The sequence below is a fragment of the Pipra filicauda genome, unplaced genomic scaffold, assembly GCF_003945595.2.
Source record: "Pipra filicauda isolate LSUMZ 115617 unplaced genomic scaffold, ASM394559v2 scaffold66_size7647185_pilon, whole genome shotgun sequence".
In the NCBI taxonomy this organism is placed as follows: Eukaryota; Metazoa; Chordata; class Aves; order Passeriformes; family Pipridae; genus Pipra; species Pipra filicauda.
In genome coordinates this window covers 3,681,014-3,701,209 of record NW_024104831.1, presented here as the reverse complement: position 1 = coordinate 3,701,209, position 20,196 = coordinate 3,681,014, and the positions used below count along the sequence as shown (strand labels likewise).

The window sequence follows — 20,196 nt, the reverse complement described above, 5'->3', positions numbered from 1 at the left end:
CGCTCCATCTCCCTCCGCCGCGGAGCAGGGCTGCCCCATTAGCCCATTCCCCTTTCCCTTGATTCCATGCCCGCGTGCGGGATCATCCCCCACCCCGCCCAGTGAGGGTAGTTTATGTGCCGTTCCCGAGTCTCCCGCCAGCTGGAAGCCTGGCACGGCCCGGCCTGCCAGGAGAACAGCAGTGACCCCCATACCCCCGGCCCACGCGGGAGCCAAGCGACGCTCCCCCCGCAGCCAGGCGGGACAGACAGGGCGGGATGTGCCGGGCCCGGCGCCGCCCCCGCCGCCCCGCGGCTGCGCACACGCCCGATCCGGGGCTCAGCGCCGGCTGCAGCGTCGCTTCGGGAGCCTTCGCTCCTGCCGTGCCCGGCCCGGCAGCGGAGCCCGCGCCGCAGGTGGGGAGGGACGGGGCCGAAAGGGAAGGGAAGGGAAGGGCTCTCTCGGCGCGGGGCCAGGGCCGCGGGGCGCTGGCGGAGCTGCGCCGGGCGGGGGTCGCCGCGGCCTCCTGTGGGCCTCGGCGGGGCCTGGGCAGGCCCGCGGCGGGGCGGGGGGTGCCTGGCCTGGCCTGGCCTGACCTTACCCTGCCCCTACCCTGCCCCGGAGTGGCTCCCGTGCCGAGATCCCCCGGAGAGGGCGGGCGCCGGAGGCAGCCCGGCAGCCACCGAGCTCGGCGGGCCCTGTCCCAGCCTGCCGGCCAGGACTTCGCCATGTTTGCGAGAGCAGCTGGCGCTGACGGGCGAGAAAACCCTGAAATCCCGGGATTCTTGACTCCCGTGTTTTTGGCAGCGCCAGCCTTAACTGGGCAAGCAGTGCTCGAGAGGTGGGGTTGTCAAGGGGTCATGAAAGGCACCGCTGGTCGTGCCCACCTATGCTGGGCAGGTCTGTGGCTGCCAGGTCACTGCCTTACCCTGCTGCGTGCTCTGCTCTGGAGGAGCTTGTGATGTTCATGATTAAGGCACAGCTGATGGGGCAGGAGATGGTCGCGATTCGAAATCTTTGGATGTATTGAAAAAGAAGTAGGTTTGTAATCTCAAGTTTATGTATTTGCATATAAAGGATAAGAACGCCACCCTAACCTGCTGGAGAAGTATAACAACTCAGTTTGATCGTATAACGTTTCACTGAGTTTATAAACAAAAAGTGTCCTCCCCCCACCTCCCCGAGTCTTGCATGTAGCACAGGATGTGGTGGTTCTGTGTGTCTGCGACACTGTTTGGGTTTTGTCTATATACTATAATCTTACAGTGCTGTAGCAATCTGAAGGGTGCAGTCTTAAACAAAGCCGCTTATCAAAACATTTTTAATTTACCAAACTGTTTTTAACAGACTGTGAATTTAAGGAAACTCCAAACAGACTGAAGTGTGACATCAATTACAAGGGAGAGACTGGATCAAAGTCCAGCTATTAAGGAAGTTGGGTTTCTGGCTTTGGTGACAGTATAGAGGCTGTCACATACGAAGATGTTATATTCTCAGAGTTACTACTCTTCAGCATATAAGTGCTGGATAAAAGAACAACATGTTCTTGATTATTACTAAGCTGTAATATGGTTTAGGCTTGGTTGGGGGGGGAAGTATGTTGGAGGATCAAATTTTGTTTGCAAATGGTTCTCTGTTTTCTTATTTGAAGTTCAGGTAGAGTTGACATTGAAGGATGCATATGCATCAGTATTTTAATTTAAATAAAGGGTGTGCTCTTGAAAGGAATTCCTGGTTACCCTTGCCTGCTGCGCTTTGATTCATGTCACAGTGTGATCAGGGAGTGCATGAACTCTTCCTTTTGGAAGAAGCTAAAACTAGAAGATGCAGTCCAGTTGCCAGTGAGTGTTGTCAGTCTAGACAATGGAATGAACACGCAAAAAGAGATGCAGTGTGGATTTTGGATGCTCAGTGACTGTTTCTTTTAAAGAGTTGCTGCTTGGTCTGTGTTAAGTTGTTAATGTAGACATAGCCTGGGCCTAGTGTCAGTAGAGCATCTAAGTTGGGTGTAGTTGTAGCACCACAGCACCAGGGATTGATCCATAAGCTTTCAGGCCTGTAGCTGGGACAGCTGTTGCCTAAGCTGCAAGACTCAAGTTTCATAGCAGGAAGGCTGTGGGTCAGCTGCAAGGAGAACAGTAAACAAAAACCCCTTGTGGAATAATTGTCAGCAGCCTTTTCAGGATTTTTTTTTTTTTCAACAGCCTGGTAGTTTTAATTTTCAGTTCAACAATTTCTATTATTGAATGGCTCTCAAACTTAGAATGTTTTAAAAAGTAGCAGCACAAGGGTTAGTACTTTGCCTTCTTGTGAGAGTTTAATGACCTCGATGGAAAAAAAAAATCCTGCATGTTTGCTGGAGCAGTAACTGGGACTTGTTGGCATTTGTTGACTTACTTTCCCGCTCCCACGTTCACCTATCCTTTGTGGCAATATAATGAATTAATGTTGTGTTTGTGTTACCATCAACATATTTGAGATTTGTTCTGTCTTGAGTGGTTGGCTTAAAATATTCTGACTTGTTTTGCTCTCTTAATCTTACTCTTAGGACTTCCTTTCAGTGAACCAGCATGATAATTGCTAGATGCTGCTTTCAAAATGCCACTTAATGGGAAAAAAAATGGAGTTTTGCATGTTCTCCTTAAATCATGCTGTTCCCCCAGACAGTGATGAATTGAGTGACTGGTGTACCTATGTGTTAAGTAACTAAAATGGCTTATGGGGATAAGCTGATTGCCACTGCTGTACAGATTTGGTTTTTTTTTACCTTTGAGTTTGCTTTCCACCTGTTGCAAATTGGGAAGGTTTCTGTTTGCCTCAGTTTATTACAGACTTTAGATCCAACTGTTCTGTATTTCAAAGTGTTTCAGTGTTATGGCTGAAAAGCTACAGTAATGAGAAAAAAGTTAAAATTTGTGTAGGTAACAAAAACGCTTTTGTGAGTAATGCTTTTTTTTTTTTTAATAAGTCTTTATAAATGCTACTTGGCAGCAACTATGTTAAACTCACTCCCATTTTTAACTTGACTTTCTTGTGAATTAGTCCTCTTTTGAGTTAAAAGGGCTCATCAATTTAAACACCTGGATATCTGTATTTCTAGCTTGGAAACTAGTAGCTGGTTCCATGTTATCAAAACAAGTCCAACCTAAAAAACTTGTTAGAATTGGGTCTGTAGTGTGTGTAGAATTAACTAAAAATTGCAAACTTGCTTTCTGGAGCCCAACCTTGATTTTATTTTTTCTTTTATACAAAGGTTGATGCGTTCTGTTAAAGTCTGTACAGTAACAATCCTTTGAAAAGCCTTGCTAGACTGTTGCAACTTTTGCCAGCGATTGTACCCTTCGAACTTTAAAGCCTCTCATAGATCCCCTTTCAACCTGCGCATATTGGAGGATCTGAACAAAGCTCCCAGTTAGTTCAGGTTCTTTACAGCTTGACAGGGCTGTGGTGCTTTGCAGGTCTTAAGGGATCTGAACAAAGGAGACCTGGAGTCTTGTCAGACTGTGACCATAGACTAACTGTTACAGGGGGCAGGGGAATTAAATACAAGCCATGTTTGAATCATTGTCCCTGAAAACTTTCTTCTGACTTCTATTTTAGACATGGGAAAATCACTTTCTCACCTGCCTATGCATACATGCAAGGAAGATGGCTATGATGGAAGCTCAGTGTCTGATAACGTGAGGAATGGTTTAGTTCACTCGGAAGTGCACAATGAGGACAGCAGATGTGGAGATGTGTCGCAGTTTCCCTATGTGGAATTTACAGGAAGAGACAGTGTCACCTGCCCAACTTGCCAGGGAACGGGAAGAATTCCACGAGGTAAGTTTTCTTTGTTATTCTTTTAATTTCTTTTTTAACTTATAAGTTTGCTTCATAACCATGTGCAGTTATAAGTGTAATAATTCATAACAAATAGCCCTTCTACTCCAGTTTTTTCATCTTTTTGACTTTTTAGGACTAAGTATTTTGTTACAATTACACTACACAAATGGAAAAAATTGGGTCAGTTTTTGCTGTTCAGTGTTGGGTTTTCACTTGTCTGTACAATGCTACTGTTTCTTTCTTCTCAGCTTTGGAGTTGAAAATATATAGTATCTTTGGCTGCCAAGGGAAAGAATAGGTTGCCTAGCATTAGTCTTCATACCTAACTGGGGTTTTTTTCACTTTACCCTCATATTTTGTTTTTCCTTTTGATATGGAGCTGTTTTGTTACATTTCTTCTGTACGATAAGCCACCTAAATAGCTATTTAGGAAGCAATCTGTGAAAGGAGAATGCAGAATATCTGAAAGTGGGCAGAAGGAGAGAGTGACAAACACAGCAGGCCAAGGGACAGTCTTCTGCTTCAGCTGCAAGATCTTCCCTTTGATGGGGGGGAGAACTGATGAGATTTAGTGTTTGGATCTGCTTTTGCCAGACCTCTTATCCAAAACAGATTATTGGGTGTAAAAGCTCTTGCAACTGATTTTGACCAACATCTCAGGAAAACTGAGTGATGTCTGTGCTGTGTCCTTCTACATGTGCCTCAGTGAGATTAGGTTATGATATAGTTCAAAAATACTTGTGTCTCATGTGTAAGTGGCAGGGGACACAGTTAAACAGTTGTAAATACAAGAGATTTGTGTTTTAGCTGTTAAACTTCATACTATGATTGGAGTGAATTTAGCAAATTTGAAGTGTGGAAAAGCTATGAAACTAAAAATTATATTAACCAAAAGACTATAGAGAAGGAAGTTTGTTCTGTTAGCTTGCTAACTTGAAATACTAGATAATATCAATAGCAAGTTTTACTCAAAACCGTGCTAGCTAAAATGCAGAAATAATGGGATTCCTGTGTTCTGAAGCTTATTTCTTGACTGTGGGATCTGTAGATGTAATACTTAAATGTGAGTTAATTATTTTTTGAAGTAATTATTTTGCAGTAACTATTAAAACATGCATGTTGTCCATACATTCTAATGAAATAACGTGATTAAAGCTAGAATTTTAAATGAGCTGTTAGAACTAAGAGCATTGTCTTTTTAGTTATTCCTTAGTACTTTAGAGAAGAAGAAAATAATGTTTGGAGGTTTTTTGAGGGAATAGGGTATAAATTAAGTGTTCACAGAATGACTACATGAGTCGTAAGTCTATAATACATGATTATGGCTGAACTATAATAAATATGTGAAATTATGCTTTGTAATTTGGAAAGCTTTAACTTTTTCAGTATGATATGGTATGAAAGCAGGACTGTGCTGTTGTGTTCAAAGGTTGAAGATGCTTAATTGAAGCAGAGATGAAAATTTGTTTTAAACTGGTAGAAGTTTTTTAGAAGGTTGATGTTTTACATGTTAGTACCTTCTTGGTTAGCATGCTTTGCCTAGCTTAGTGATTCAGCATGGAATTACTTCCAAGTGCTTAATTAGCTAAGTGATGATTTGGTCAAATTCTGCATTTGGCTTAAAAAGTGCAAATATGACTTGGCCTTGAGGCCTCTGTTCTCATACAGACAAATCTCAGTTCCACAGCAAAGAGCAAAAGCTATATAGGCAGGTGTGGTCCATGTATTTTCAACAACTCATCTGTGCCTGTGTTCTTTACTTCTACTGTTAAGATAGTCCCCTTTTAAACATGCTGTCTAGTGACATAACTTGTTGTTTGGAGAAATTCCAGTAGATACTTGCTTTTACTTACAGGGTGCTGCAGCCCAGCAGCACCATGATAAATGGTTTTATATACCAGTGAATGCAGTGCGTGTGTAACTTGTGTTGCCAAGGCCATCCATATTGTTACATGGTAGTTGCAATTTGGGTTTGTTGTTCGTTGGGGTTTTTTTTAAACAAACCTGACTTCTGCTTTTCAGAAGAGTACATAAAGAATGCCTTCTGTATCAGTTCTTACTGCCCAAGCTTCTGAATGTTTTGTCCTATGACTTTATATGGTCTGGCACAGAGAGCTCAAAGCTGTTCTATCTGTTTTCCTCCAGGAAGTGGTGCCAGAGGCAAGCTGCCTCCTGTGCATGCGTGCAGCACAGAGGTGGAATTTATTGGTGTTTTGGTCTTTGCAGACTTGGTGTTTTTTCCTCTGTGTTGTGCAATCCATGCTCTATTTTAGAAAATGACAGAAGCTGCAGTAGTATTTGATTTGATTATCCGGAATTTAAATGTTTATCATTAGTGTTTATTCTTTGGTGCCATTAAGTCACAGTGGGCACTCAGGTAAAACTGCAACAATACTTATTCTTTGCTTAAATTCTTAAAGGGTGTTTTTGTTTTCAGGGCAGGAAAATCAGCTGGTAGCATTAATTCCATACAGTGATCAGAGACTGAGGCCAAGAAGAACGTAAGTTAATGGTTACTTGTCATACATGGATTTACAGTTAATTATTCTCTTCTAGTTAAAATTCAAGAATTTAAAGGAGATAGTGATAAGAAGAATCAAGCTGAGATCACTGGAATGTTCTCTTGCATTCTGTACTGAAAGAACCCTTATCATGAGTTATGTCAGTCTTAACCTCTAACTTCAGGAGAGTTATTTATTAACAGGTGTGCTTACTTCCATCACAGTATGTCTTAGCTAAGTACAAAGCTAAGTAATATTGTATGACCTATTCATATAGATATTTATCTGTGTGTTTACAGTAATGATGCAAGTATTTATCAATCTCTGTGGTATCTTAATTGACCTAAGCAGATAGATCTTTACTGTTGAAGTCTGAGTTAAGTGATTGCTTCTTTGAGCCACTACTACTAAATAAGTCACCTAAAATTAATTTGTAAAGTTCTGATTTTTGCAAGTAGTAAAGTCAACAAATTCATCATTCTGATACAGTATATTTATTTTTTTCCTAGGATCTACTTAAAGGTTTCATTACAATACTCAAGGCTTCTTGCTCTGACACATTTTGGGTTTTGTTTTTTAGTTTTGTTTTTGTTTCTTTGTTTGTTTTGTTTTCTCTAATGTTTGGATAATGTTTGATGTTTCTGTAGTAAACAGAAATGATCACCAGGAAAAAAAAATACAGTAACTTCACATAATATATTCTGATCATACACCTGATGTAACATTAGTACAAATTTGAAATGTATTACTGTAGTGTTCTAATTTTGACAAAATTGGAGCTACAGTAGAGTCTTTTATTTGTGGGTGGGGTTTTTTATTATCTCACCCACACACACACCCCCGCCCACCCACACCCACACAATTAGGTTAATTGTGAATTTCCTGCTCCTTATCTGGAGTCTAACACTTTCCCTGAAAGTTGGGATTCTCTGTCATAAGAGCTTTATTTTGCTTTCTGAGTGTGTTGTGCAAGAGTTCTGCTGAATGACAGAAGTTGTGCTATAAATTAATGTTAAGAGGAAGTGCTTTTGTTTCAAAACACAAAAATATTTATCTCTTCCATTTTTCTCTATAAGTTACAAGTGTTGGAATAACTGTGGTTTGAAATGTGATTTCTGATGTATAAACAAGAGTAACAGCTGTTTTGATACATAGATGTGAAGTGCAGCATAGCTGTTTTTTCCCTTTTAGAAGCTATTGGAAGCTAGAAATAGACTGAATTACTTGTATTGACTAGTCCTGCTACTTATCACTTACAGAAAGTAGCATGCCACTGTTGTTTAACGTGCTTTTGACTCTGAAATGTGCTCTTTTTTTCTCCAGAAAGCTCTACGTGACTGCTTCTGTAACTGTATGCTTACTGCTTTCTGGGTTGGCTGTATTTTTCTTGTTTCCTCGCTCAATTGACGTTCAGTACGTTGGTGTGAAGTCAGTGTATGTCACTTACGAACAGGGTAGACGTATAATATATCTAAATATTACGGTAAGTCTGACTGTCTCTTTGGATATTTGTACTGAATAATGCATCAAGAGATAGTGATAGTGATAGTTTAATATACATAGAAGTTCTGGTCTAGCTGACAAGCTTAGTCAGTGCCTTAAGAAATAGAAGCAGCTAAAATGACCAGTTGGAAAAGTGTAACTGTATCTGCTGTGGCTTGTTCCTGTATCTACAGCTAATAGAACTGGAATTACAAGCTAACACTGGGACTTTTTTTTTTCATGGGAACAGTGATTTTGGAGTTTCCTGCATTATTTTTGGAATATAAGTGAAAGGTAATGTGTCTATGTAGGAATACTATTTGATACTACCCTTGTATTATGCATTTGTCAAAATTGGGGCTGAGGAAAAATGATTTCTTATCCACCTTATAACGTAAAGGAGTTCTTTCCGCATGGTTTTTGACTTCTTGGTAATGCACTCAATCCAGGGTTACCTAAAGACTTTTGGTAGAGTTCTTCATTTTAAATAAAGCAAAACTGCCTTGGGAGAAAAGGGTCCTCTGATAGCTAAATTTCCTGGAAGGAATAATTGAGGATAGGAAGAAATTCAGTATTTGCAGTGGAGGGTTGTCACCAGGGAAGTTGTGAAGAAGTTTGTGCTGCTCAATATATTCACTGAACAAATCCTGAGAAAGGAGTTAAGTGATGGTCCATTACATCACTCCTCCCCACAATCCTAGCAAGCAAGAAAATTTACTTGCATAATTTCAGGTGTTACTGTCTCATGCACAAGTTTCAAAATGCTTTCTCTGTGTGTCTCATGAAGATACACAGAATGGATTAGCTGTTAATGTTTTGTGTTTGTTTTTTTTCAGAACACACTAAATATAACGAATAACAACTATTACTCTGTTGAAGTGGCAAATATCACAGCCCAAGTTCAGTTTTCAAAAACAGTTATTGGCAAAGCACGTTTAAACAACATCACCAACATTGGTCCTCTGGATATGAAACAGGTAAGTAGTAGAGGCTTTCAAAGTTGAATACATGTTAATCTTCATATATAGATCTACTCATTTGTGTTTTCATTACTTTCTTTTTTAGATTGATTATATGGTGCCCACGGTCATACAAGATGAAATGAGCTACATGTTGTAAGTATATTCACCTCTAAATATCACATGAGTCTTATTAAAAATTGCAATGGTGTTAAAAGCAACTTTTTCCAAAGTTAGCATAAGTCTGCTTGCAGAGATGTTGTTGCATTTTCTTAAAGTTTAATAGTACTGAAGAATAGTTCAACCACAGTTGTTTCAATAATTTCATATAGTGACTTCCTGTACCTGGCACTTAGCCCTTTAAATTGTTTCTCTCCAAATGATTTAGGCCTTGACAATAGCTGCTTTGGAGGGTGAAGGTGCAGGTGGGTTCCCCTAACAGGTTCTCTAGTAACTTTCCTACAACTTTCTCTGCAGTAGAAGAAAATTTGTATTTAATACTATACAAATTAAAGACTAATTTGTATTTCTTTTCTTCAGACCATGTGTATACAATAGTAAGCAGTATTTACAGCCTGCCCTTTGTGTGGTTTTATTCATAGCTTCTGAAAGTTCATTTGTCCAACAGACTGTTAGCTCATCGTGTCTTGGTAAAAAAGCTAAATGTTAGTTCTCTTACACTGAAATGCAGATTGAAAAGAAAGAGTTAACTATTGAGACTTCAGGTCCGTGTGCAGTTCCAGTGGATGACAGCCCCTTCGGAGTGGGGGAGAACCTTCTAGTTTTGCAGTGTTGGAATAAATTGAAATAGGTATGAAATAGCAAGAGGGGCACAAATTCTAAATAAATGGAAAGTGTTGAACTTCTGTCACCTTTTAAAAGCATGTAAGGTAGCTTAATGTAAACACTGCATCCTGTGAATCTGGTCACTCTTTGGATGTATGAGGAATAAATAAACTTCATAGCCTTCATAGAAGTCATGCTAATACCTACCTAGTTGTGCTTCTGGTGCAATAATACATTGAAACTTTCATGGTCAGTACTGTGGCCTTAACTTCAGTAATGCTGTTGAGAGTCTGTTCCCAACATTAGCTGCAACTTTCCCCTGCAAGCTGATGGCTAGCCTTAGAAAAACCTGCATGGCTTTGGATGTGTAAAAAGATATAGATAGGCAGAAGCTGTCTGTAGCCTGAACTGACTGGCTTTCAGACTCTTCTGCTTGACATTTGGAGCCTTGGCAACAGTAGTGTGGAACAATGATGCAGTCACTGGTCCAGCTTGGAGGTATGTTGTGCAGTAGAAACAGTGAAGCTGTAATGCATCAGTGCCAGCAGGCTGTAAGGTGAACTTGCCCTCCTTCAGGACTGTTTGTGAATGTTGCTAGAAGAGCAGACTAGTAGGTCATTTGTACATGTGTGAGAATGTTTGTTGCTTCAGCACAGTGACACTAAGCATGGACTATGCTTAGTGAAGAGACCCATGACTCTAGAAGTTTGTGTCAGTTAAGTTCTTGTACAGGCTGTTAGAGCAAGGTCCTAGTGAGTAGCACTCACTAACTTTGCTGTCATGTGTTTGAAATGTACGAAAAAGAACATGAGCCACATACAAAATTATAGCTGTTCATTTTCTCCGTATTTTCTATATGTTATACAGTTGTTATTAGTTGACTCCCCTGAGCTGTTGACAGTTATTGTTGATGGGTTTCTGCTCCTTCCACTGTATTGTGAGTCTGGAAACCTGGGTTTGCTGTATGGAGCAACCCTGGAGACAGCAAGTGAGCTTCCTTTGTTTGAATACCTAGCCAAGATAGCTTCAGCTTGTCTTACTAGGGTTTTGTATTTGTTTCTGTGTTTGGGTTTTTTCTCCACACAAAAATAGGAAGGCCCTGGGCTTATCTTTCTAATACAGATAGTGTTGTGGGTTATAGCATTGGGGGATTTTACAGTGGATCACATTTCAGTGTTTCCCCAGCTAGTTAATTTAGGTCTTGCTTTAGTCCTAGCTCCCAGGTTTGGATCCCAGAGAGTGTGTGTCCTGTAAAGTCAGCTTAGGTTGAATACCAGAGATTCTCAATGACGTGAAGTGTCTGCATTCAGCCAACCTGCATGATGAAATCAACATCATACAGGGCATTTCCACATCTGTTTTAGAGAGCTGGCTCAATGTGGAGTTCACCTTCAATGTAGTTTCCTAGCTACAGTTTTGTGCTGTGTAGCGTTTGTTGGTATTTTTTTTATTTGGTTGGTTTGTGGTTTGTTTTTTAAAGCAGATTAATTTTCATCTGATCTTGACTTAAAAAAACCCCAACATGTTGGTGTTGCCCCTCTCTGCTTGTCAGCCAGTATGTACTATTGTATGTGAGCTGGCTTTATATTGTGTTACAGGTTGTCTATATTTTGGATTAGAAAAGTACATTAACTGAGGATATCTGGCATTACGGTCTAACTAAATTCTGATTTAAGCCTAGCAGGGAAAACAAAATCAAAATGTTTGACATTGGTACAGATATAAAACAGCTTTTAATACCAAACTGTTTGATTTGTATTTTCTTACAATTTGGATCACCTTTGTTCATTCACTGTTTAATACTATATTGTATGTTTGTTGGTGCAAGGGGGAAGAATGACCACGGCGTTGACCACCAAAATGTTGTGGTGGCTGCCATGCAGTCTTACTGCACTGATCACATGGTTTTCATTCTAGAGCTGATAGATTGGTGCCCAAGAGCAAATGATTTAAGAAGTGGGGGTTAAAAATATGCTCTTACATGGTGCTTTGTATAACTGGTACGTAGGCGTGTGTCAGAAAACATCACTCTGAAAAGGTTTTCTTGCAAGAGAACAATAACCTTGACTTTAGAATCTCTGTATATTGGTTAAACGTTACTTTGCATAATGTAGAGGTGGATGAGTGCAAAAAATAAAAGGGACTTTCCTAAGTTGTTGGTACGTGTTGAGCAGGAATAACAGTGCCTTCAGGATGTTTGAGGGGGGTTTTTAATGCTGACTTTACCTGGAAAAATGCTAAAGTTTGCATAACATTGATCTTTTCTTGTAAAGTTTCTATATATAGAATTCCACGTGAAGTGGAGTTGCAGCAAATTATTTCTGTATCCCTTCATACTGAAAGTCTTTGTCAGTGGCAAAGTGATATCAACAGGCTTTAATGTAGTGGTTTAGGTTAACTTTTTTAGCTTCTGAAAGATGGAGTGAACAGTTTCTTAGGACAGTTCTGTTGGCAGGCATTATATGTAAGCAAACACACGTTTAGATTTGTCCTGTGAAAGCAAGACTGTGTATATAAAATAGATCTAGATGACCATACAGTAACTGCTGGTGACTTAGAGCAAGTGATTTTATTGCCATTGCTACCAACTCTGTAGTCTCTGTCAGAATTTCCAGTTGAAGCCACAAGTCTTGCTTTTTAGATAATTACCTTGAAAGGTTTGATGCAAATCCAATAATTGTTTTTCTTTTTTTGCAGTGACTTCTGTACTTTACCATCTATCAAAGTACATAACATAGTGGTGATGATGCAGTAAGTATGGCAAACTTCCTATTTGTTGGAAAAAATTTTAGAAGCTGTGTAATTGTTATCAAAATATTACTTAGAAATATTTAATCCTGGAGTCTTTGCATCATAGATAAAATGAAATCAGCGTGCTTTCTAGTTCTTGAAACTGAACCAGGCCTTTTGACAGGTTCTGGTGGTGTAAAGACACTCAAATAAACAGAACTGTTGTTACTGTATCTGCTCTGCAGTTGGGCTGTACCTGTGGAGCTACTAATGTCTCAAAGACTTTAAAATGACTTTGTGTATCAGCCACTGTTCAGAACTTGCTGAGAACTTTGTGATCTTGAAGGAGTTACAGGCTTTAGTACTCTGTCAGAGTGACATTGCATAAATTTCAGCATGGTGGGTTGTAGGGGTCTGTGTTTAGGCTAGGCATACGATGACTTCTCTAAGCATTTGCTTTCTCATCACTTAAAAAGATATTATGAGCAAACCTCAGCTTTAGCATCTTCAGAAAAAAAAGTGTGTACTCAGGGAACCAGATGTCTTGTATGGAGAAAATCTATAGTGGTAAATTACTAATGTTTTTAAATTTATTTATAACATGTTTTGTTCCAAAACTTTCTCCTTAAAAACCCTAGTAGTATAACAGCACATTTTTAGAATAGGAAACTCAAAATCTCTTCTGTTTTGTCTTTTTAAGAGTGACAGTGACAACCTCGTACTTTGGCCACTCTGAGCAAACATCCCAGGAGAGATATCAGTATGTGGACTGTGGAGGAAACACGACCTATCAGCTGGGCCAGTCAGAATATTTAAATGTACTTCAACCTCCACAGTAGAAGCACCTGCTGGTTGGTCTGGAATGACTGCTGTCGGTGCTTGCAGAGATCCTTTGGATAGGACTGGTACTACATGAGGGGGAGAGTACGTGCAATGTACAGCATAGCAAACATGGTGACCTGTTCGCTTTAGATACAAGGAGGGAAGAGGTGCAAAATGTATATAGGCGCACTTAAGTGTTGTGTTTTTTCCTTCTGTTTGCTTTCTGTTACTGTAAGCACCTCTGTCAAGTTGTGTGGTGGGAGGGAGAGGGGGAATATTGGATTCTTGAACAGAACTGGGACCTTTCCTTGCAGTGTGGTACATCATCTTAGAGTAACTGTGTTTATGTCTGTGTTTAGGTGAAATGTGTCACTAATGAGCATTTTAAAAAAAATTATAAATTTTAAGATTATACTTCAGTTCTTGATATTTGACTATTGAAAAAGGCAGTATTACTACTTAAATAACAAGATTACTTTAAAGTATCTGGGTGTGAAACTTCTATTAGTAACCCAGTGACAATAGTTCTTTATTTTGGGATTCTATGTTTTTGTTTGCTATACATGATTAGAGGTGACATGCAGTCTGTGAAAGCCATGAAAGCTCTCTTGGATGACACTGCACTTGAATGTGCAACTTCTAGAATCATTCTTATTCCCTCCTGCTACCTCTGGGATGTTATAAGGAGAATGTACATTGTTAAATTTAAAGTCGGGTTTAAAACTAAACAAAAAACAACCCCCACAACAATTACTGACAAAGGAAAAATTCAAGACTGTAGAAAATTAGTAAGTAGAGGCTTTGCCAGTGTGTTTTATAGTAAACTTTTGAGAATAGCTATGAAAATCAATATTGTGCAGTTGGAACTAGATGGGAAACTTTAAGCACAGGTTTGGAGAACTTCATGTAAATTTTCATGATTTTTATTGTTTTAATATACTGTGTATTTAAGCTACTTCTGAGTGTTAATATGTTTGGTTGTGCTTATTTCTTGCACAGGCTCAGTAAGCAAATGCAGTAGTTACTGTATCTCCAGAGCACTCACAGTTCACATCAAAGTTAAGGGAAAACGCAGCAATCCTTTCCGTAAGGGTAAATGCTGATGTAATTGCAAGACTGACTCACAGTAGTAAATAGCATAGTTTGCACGGTGAGAATTTCCAGGGTTCTTATCAATTATGGTGATTATAAATTTTGGGTCCAAAGTTACTTAACTCCTTAGGGCCAACTGTTCTAAGGGTTGGGTGCAAAATGTTTTAATTAACTAGATCAGGATTGGTTTATTTCTGAATTAGATAAGATGCAGCTATAAAAAGGTAATGTTGAGACTGTTGCATTTTAGTGAATGATATTTTTTTTTAAATAGATGTTGTGTTTTTTGTCCTGCCCTTCTGCTGGAAATAAGTTACACAAAATGAATTAGCAATAAACACTATGGAAAAAAGCTGCTGGGTAACTTCTTGCCCCTAACAATCTCTGATGCTCCAGTACTTCAGTCAAGAGAAATGTCTACATTACTCTTTTCTTTACTGGCCTCTCTTAGATGGACCTAAGGGGATGGATGGGGGAAAGAATATCAATGATGTAAGGCTTACTTAGGAGGCATTACTTAACCATACAAAAAAACCCCCAAAACAAAACCAAAAAAACCCTTCTTTGTTTGAAATGCTATGAGCACTTACTCTGACAGTCTCTGAAAACTTTTGGAACCTGAACTGTGAGTTTCATATAGTTTTTGATAAGATGATGATGTCAGGTTTTGGCTTTAGAGAATTTCTGGAATTGGAGTAGTCAATTTGGATGACTTCCTGTAGTTACATTCTGAAAATTATTCTTGAATTTTGGCCCTTGAAAGTAAGCATTCTTTATTACAGCTTGCAATCGTGAGGGAAACTAGTTCACAATTGACTAGTCTTTCTAGGGTATAGATGAGGTTCAGTCCTGTGGCTGCTAAAATGCATGGATAAGCTTGTCTGAAAGGTGATAACTAAAAACCAGGATAGTGGAGAGCTGGCTAAAAGCAGAGGGGTTAACTTTTCGATGTTACCTGTTGTAGGAAGATTTGCTTATGTTGGAGAGCAGGGAGAGAATTCTAATTTAAATCATGTTAGATCTGAAGTCAGCCAGCAAGCGACGCAGGCATTTTCTTCTAGGCCTGAGTATTTAGACCTAGAGCGTTGGTTTTGTTTGTTTGGGGGTTGTTATTTGTTTGGGTTTTTTGAAAGAGAAAAGAAGAAAGCAGCTCTAGGCAGATATTTACATTCATTTAAAATATTTTTTTTCTTCCAAGGGTGAAAGGTAGTCTAAAATAACTGGAATAGCACAATGACAAAATTATTTGGTGACAGTAGTGAATGCTGCTTTTGAACAAGCATGGCAAGAGGAGGTTACACTTTATGCAGTGCTGAGACTCAAACTGACTTTTGAAATTTTGGGCAGACATGCTGAGCAAAATACATACTTAAATCTGTAGATCTTAACCTTGCATGTAGTGCTTGGTGTTGATTAATTCAAATTAAAGAATTGAGTGGAGTTATTCTTTCCGTGTATGTGTCAGAAGGGGAAAGGTACAACTCAGTTTTTGTCCTCTAGGATATCTAATGGATATAAACTTCAACACCATCAATTCGTGGTAGACTTACTGAATGATGAAGAGTTCTTACCTTAAAAATAAAGTGTGGGTTAAAGGTCCTGTTGAATTCTCAAATTAAGTCAGTATGAGAGAAGTAAGAGTAACAGTAACAGGCTTAAGGTTCTGCAGGTGTTAGTATCTCCTTGCATAACTGTCAGCATATTACTAACCAAACAAGGCAAGTATTCTAATTTATCTACTAATTTTAGTATAACATCTCATCAGATAAGCAAGTAAACATCTGTGTGAATACTTAACTTAGACTAGATTTATGTGGCTGACCTTGGAAACATGCTAAGAGATCAAGGGAACTCTATTAACTTGTATAACTTTTTAAACAAGGTATCAGAATAGATCCAAGTGACAAACCTGTCATTTTTCACATTTATTTTATCTTGATTTTAAAATTAAAAAAGGCAAACCTTTCAGTTCACTATAAATAAGAACAAATTCTCTCCAGAAAATGAGCTTGAAGAATTGTGTTTTTTTCCTGACTTGTCTTCATGTGTGTAAGATAGATAGTTTCTGAAGGATTTCTTCTGAAGTGCTTCATATTTCACTTGTAATATCCCCATAACCTTCTAATACTATAAAATACCTTTATACTGGCATCATAGTATGTTTATTTCTAGTAGAGTTGTTTTCACTTGAATTCTTTGTAGCAATTCCTGTACCAAAACCTGTTGCACTTTAAAATGGAAGCTCTGTTAGTTACGCCTTATAACAGTGGTCCAGATGTTGCACTGTAATGGCACTATTGAAAATCAGCTTAATGTATTCTGTATAGAATAACTGTAAAATTTCAAAATCATAACTTAAGTATGGAACACCTAAATGCATAAAATGTTGGCTATTTGGCATTGGAGAGCAAAATTATTGTACATTTTAAATATGTTGCTTTAAAAATAAATAAATGAATTGATGAAGCTACCAAACCATCAAAGATCCAATACTCAAATATCTTTTTGGAGAGATTTAAAGAGAAGTGCTCTTACTAAAAGATGTAGTACCTGACACTCACTCTTCAATTCCTGGTGTGGGGAAAGGCCTGTAGAAGCTCATTCATCATTTCTTTGATCATCTTGATATTTAGGGGATAGTTGCTTAGTTCTTAATCTTTCATGAAGACAAGCATAAGTATCTTTTTTCTGTGTGGATAGCTTTGAAATTCTTAATGCACTTCTGATGTGTGCATGACCTTGATTTTAACATTGTAGTGTTTATATTTTGCGATCTGATGTTGGCAGACTTAAGTACACGCCTTAGTTTACTTTGCTTCAAATTGTCCTTGAAGTTCTGCAAGTGAATATATTTTTCATTGTAGTACATTGCAAACATGCCTGGGCTTTTAGTGTGTGGTGTATAAATGGAACCATTTAAGCACCAAATCTCTTAAATGCTTGATTGAACTGTTAGGGTCTTTAACCTTCTGACTGAAGTGTTGTGCCCTCATGATGGAAAGCATGGTGCTTGGAGTAGTATGAGAGAAGCTTCTAGATTCAGAAAAAGTTAAAAAAGAAATAGTGTTATCTCTTATTCAGCACTTAAGGCTTCCTTGTTTTTTGTGGGAGTGGTAGTTGTGGTTTTGTTTTTCTTCCCATCCCTCCCACCCCCCAAATTTGTAGCAGAACATCTGTATGTTCCTAGACGGCACCTTCTGAAATGAGTGACCTGTTTCAGAGTTGGGCAGTGGCATGAAGTGGAATGTCAGTTGAACTGGACTTTAAATGTTACGAGATTATTAAGACTAATGGTGGTACCTCTAAGAACTATTTTTTTTACTTGTCTGTCTAACAAAAAGCCACAACCCTAGCAATGCTTCCTGGCTTACTATTACTTCTGAAAGGGAGGGATAAATAATGCGAGTGCAACCAACATACTTCAGTAATGGACTACTTGCAACCAGCAAAATATTTGGTTTGTAATGGCCCTGATCATGCAAAACAGTTTAGATTTTTTTATTTTGGCCTTGGGAGGAAGGAATAAAACCTAACCAAAACATGTTGGAAACAATAATTTGGCTATGGGAAACACTCAGCGTTTATTCCACTGGAGAAGTCACCTTCCTATTTTATCTTTAGCTGGGGAGTTCTGGTCATTACCAGAGGGCTAGTTTGGGGTAGTTCTGCTGCCCTACAGCTCTTGCCACGTAAGCCTGATTCTCCACCAGTTTGGGAGGCCTGTTGTCCGGGAATCTGCATGGAACCTGAATGCTTGGCAGTGTAGTGAGAGACTGTCCTGATCCTCAGACTGTCCTCTTCCACCAACCATCACAAGGGTCCTACAGCGTAGATGTGTATGTCTCCTGGGAACTGAAACTGCTTTTGCTTTGCATGGGCAGGGTTGTTTAGTACCAGACATGTGAGTGTATTATGGTGCCTGAATATTTTGGATCTGTCAGTGATTTAGTTCTTTTGTTTTGTTTAAGGAAGCAAATTTAACTACTGTTAACATCCACTGTACAGAGTGTGCATATAACAGCTTAAGATATGTATAGAAATACTAATGAGTGATAACTATTTTTGTAACTTAAGATGTTCTTGTAACTGTGTAGCAAACAATCCATCCACTTAAGCATGATAAACACTCTAGAAGTAAAAGGGTATTTTGGAATGACTTGTAGGACACAAGCTGTCTTAATATAAGTTAACTGGGACAAGGAATCTTGTTATTTAGAGGTTCAGATTCTGGAGTTAACTTCATTATGAGTATATGTTTCTAGATGGGATTGTTTGACTCAAAGAATGATATTAAATTTTCTATTTAAAAAGCTTGGATCATGTATCTCTCCTTTTTCTTTTTTTAACTGACTTAATATTTTTTTTTCTCCTCCTCCCTGTCTCCCACAAGTTTTCCCCCCATCTGACCATATTTTCTCACTAATTTTCATGTATCTTCAATGGTATGACTTCAATTTTTGTAACTATTGGCATTCCATGATGTGAAAACTTTGCAATCTACTTTTTTTTGATACTATGTTTTATTGTGTTAAGTCTGTAATAAACTGAAGTATCTGAAAGCTGAACACCATATGTGAATGAATTAGTGTTGTCTGACTGAGCTACTGAAGTGGCTGAGTTCAAACCTGGGCTGCTGTGGTGGGTTGACCTCTGCCAGCCTTCCACTGGGTTGACACTCTTCCACCCAGTGGTGGAGAGAAATAGGACAAAAGCGAGAAAACTCTTGGGTCAGGATAAAGACAGTTTAATAGGAGAAGCAAAGCTATGTGCACAGGCAAAGCAAAAAAAGGAATTTATTTCCTCCCAGCAGGCAGGTGTTTATAACAGGAAGACAAAGACCATAACTCTGAATGGCCTCTCTTTCTCTTCACCCTGAGCTTTTATGGCTGAGCATGATGCCATGTGGAATAGCCTGTTGGTTGGTTGGGGGCATCTGTCCTCGCTGTGTTCCCTCTCAGCTTTTGACCATCCCCAGCCTAGTCCCTGAAGGTTTGGGCAGAGTGAAGGGTGGGGAGGAAGAGAAGGCAATGAAAAATTAAACCTCTGTGCTGTATGAGCACCATTCAGCATTAGCCAAAACACTGCTGGTGTGTTATCAGCACTGTTTTAGCCACAAACACAAAGCAGAGAGCTAGGGGGGGAGGGCTGTGAAGAAAATTAACTCCATCTCATCCAGACCCAGTTACAGCTATTTGCAAAGTTATATTAGGCATTGATTATCACCTAAAAGCTTTAATCTTTAAAAACTGGGCAACAAAGAACATGGCTTTGGAACATTCCTAATATTCAAATGTTAGAAGTATTCTTACACAGATATTTTGGAAAACCTTAGGGGTTATTTTTAAGGTTTCTCCTGGAGAAACCTGTTGTAGTTTCATGACTGCTACATCAGATTTCTGGTCTGGATAACTAATGAGTTAGTATGTCTTAGTATGTAGAGAGATTTTCGTGTTTTGTTTCAACTAGTGGATCTCTTTACAAAGACTAATTTTTTAAAAACTAAGTTTGTATGGGAAAATAATTTCAGTCATGCTTGCTATTTTCTTTTCCATGCGGTCCTTTTTCCTTCCCAGAGTTGTCATAATCATTGTTATGACTGTCCAAGCCCTGTATTGAACATTATAAAATTGGAGAACAGTAACCTCTAAGCAGTACTTTGCTATGTATAGATAAATGCTTGAAGAGATGTGAAGAACTATTTCTGTCTTGTTCTACCTACCTAGAGATGGGTAGACAGAATTATATCTTTAGCAGTCAACAGTTTTATTTGATCCAAATACTTCAGACTAAATGATTTGGATTCCTCTTGTGGTTTTTTTTTTCCCTGTTCAGAGTGGGTAGGGGAGTACAAAAGTGAAATCCTACCTGACAAATTTCAAACACCGCCTTGTCTGTCTGGAGAGTATAAGGAGCTTTAAAAGGGAAAAATACACTGGCAAATGAGAATAGATAAACCAATGTGAATTTGGACAAATACAAAGACCCAGAAATTGTTATTCTAAAACATCCAATGTAGACGA

At 38.9% G+C, this 20,196-nt stretch overlaps 1 protein-coding gene across 2 annotated transcripts; it reads left to right on the top strand.

The window, feature by feature from the left end:
- Window positions 1-314: 314 nt before the first annotated feature.
- Window positions 315-18,741, top strand: TMEM106B (transmembrane protein 106B). 2 transcript variants are annotated; one of them, XM_027723214.2, is made up of 8 exons: window positions 315-395; window positions 3,580-3,801; window positions 6,242-6,305; window positions 7,629-7,788; window positions 8,624-8,764; window positions 8,853-8,902; window positions 12,230-12,283; window positions 12,963-18,741. In XM_027723214.2, exons 2-8 carry the CDS (start codon window positions 3,582-3,584, stop codon window positions 13,099-13,101), a joined length of 828 nt encoding a protein of 275 aa, XP_027579015.1. In that variant the 5' UTR covers window positions 315-395; window positions 3,580-3,581; the 3' UTR covers window positions 13,102-18,741. The 2 variants fall into 2 exon arrangements, with proteins under 2 accessions (XP_027579015.1, XP_039244565.1); XM_039388631.1 differs by having other exon boundaries at window positions 369-398.
- Window positions 18,742-20,196: the final 1,455 nt, after the last annotated feature.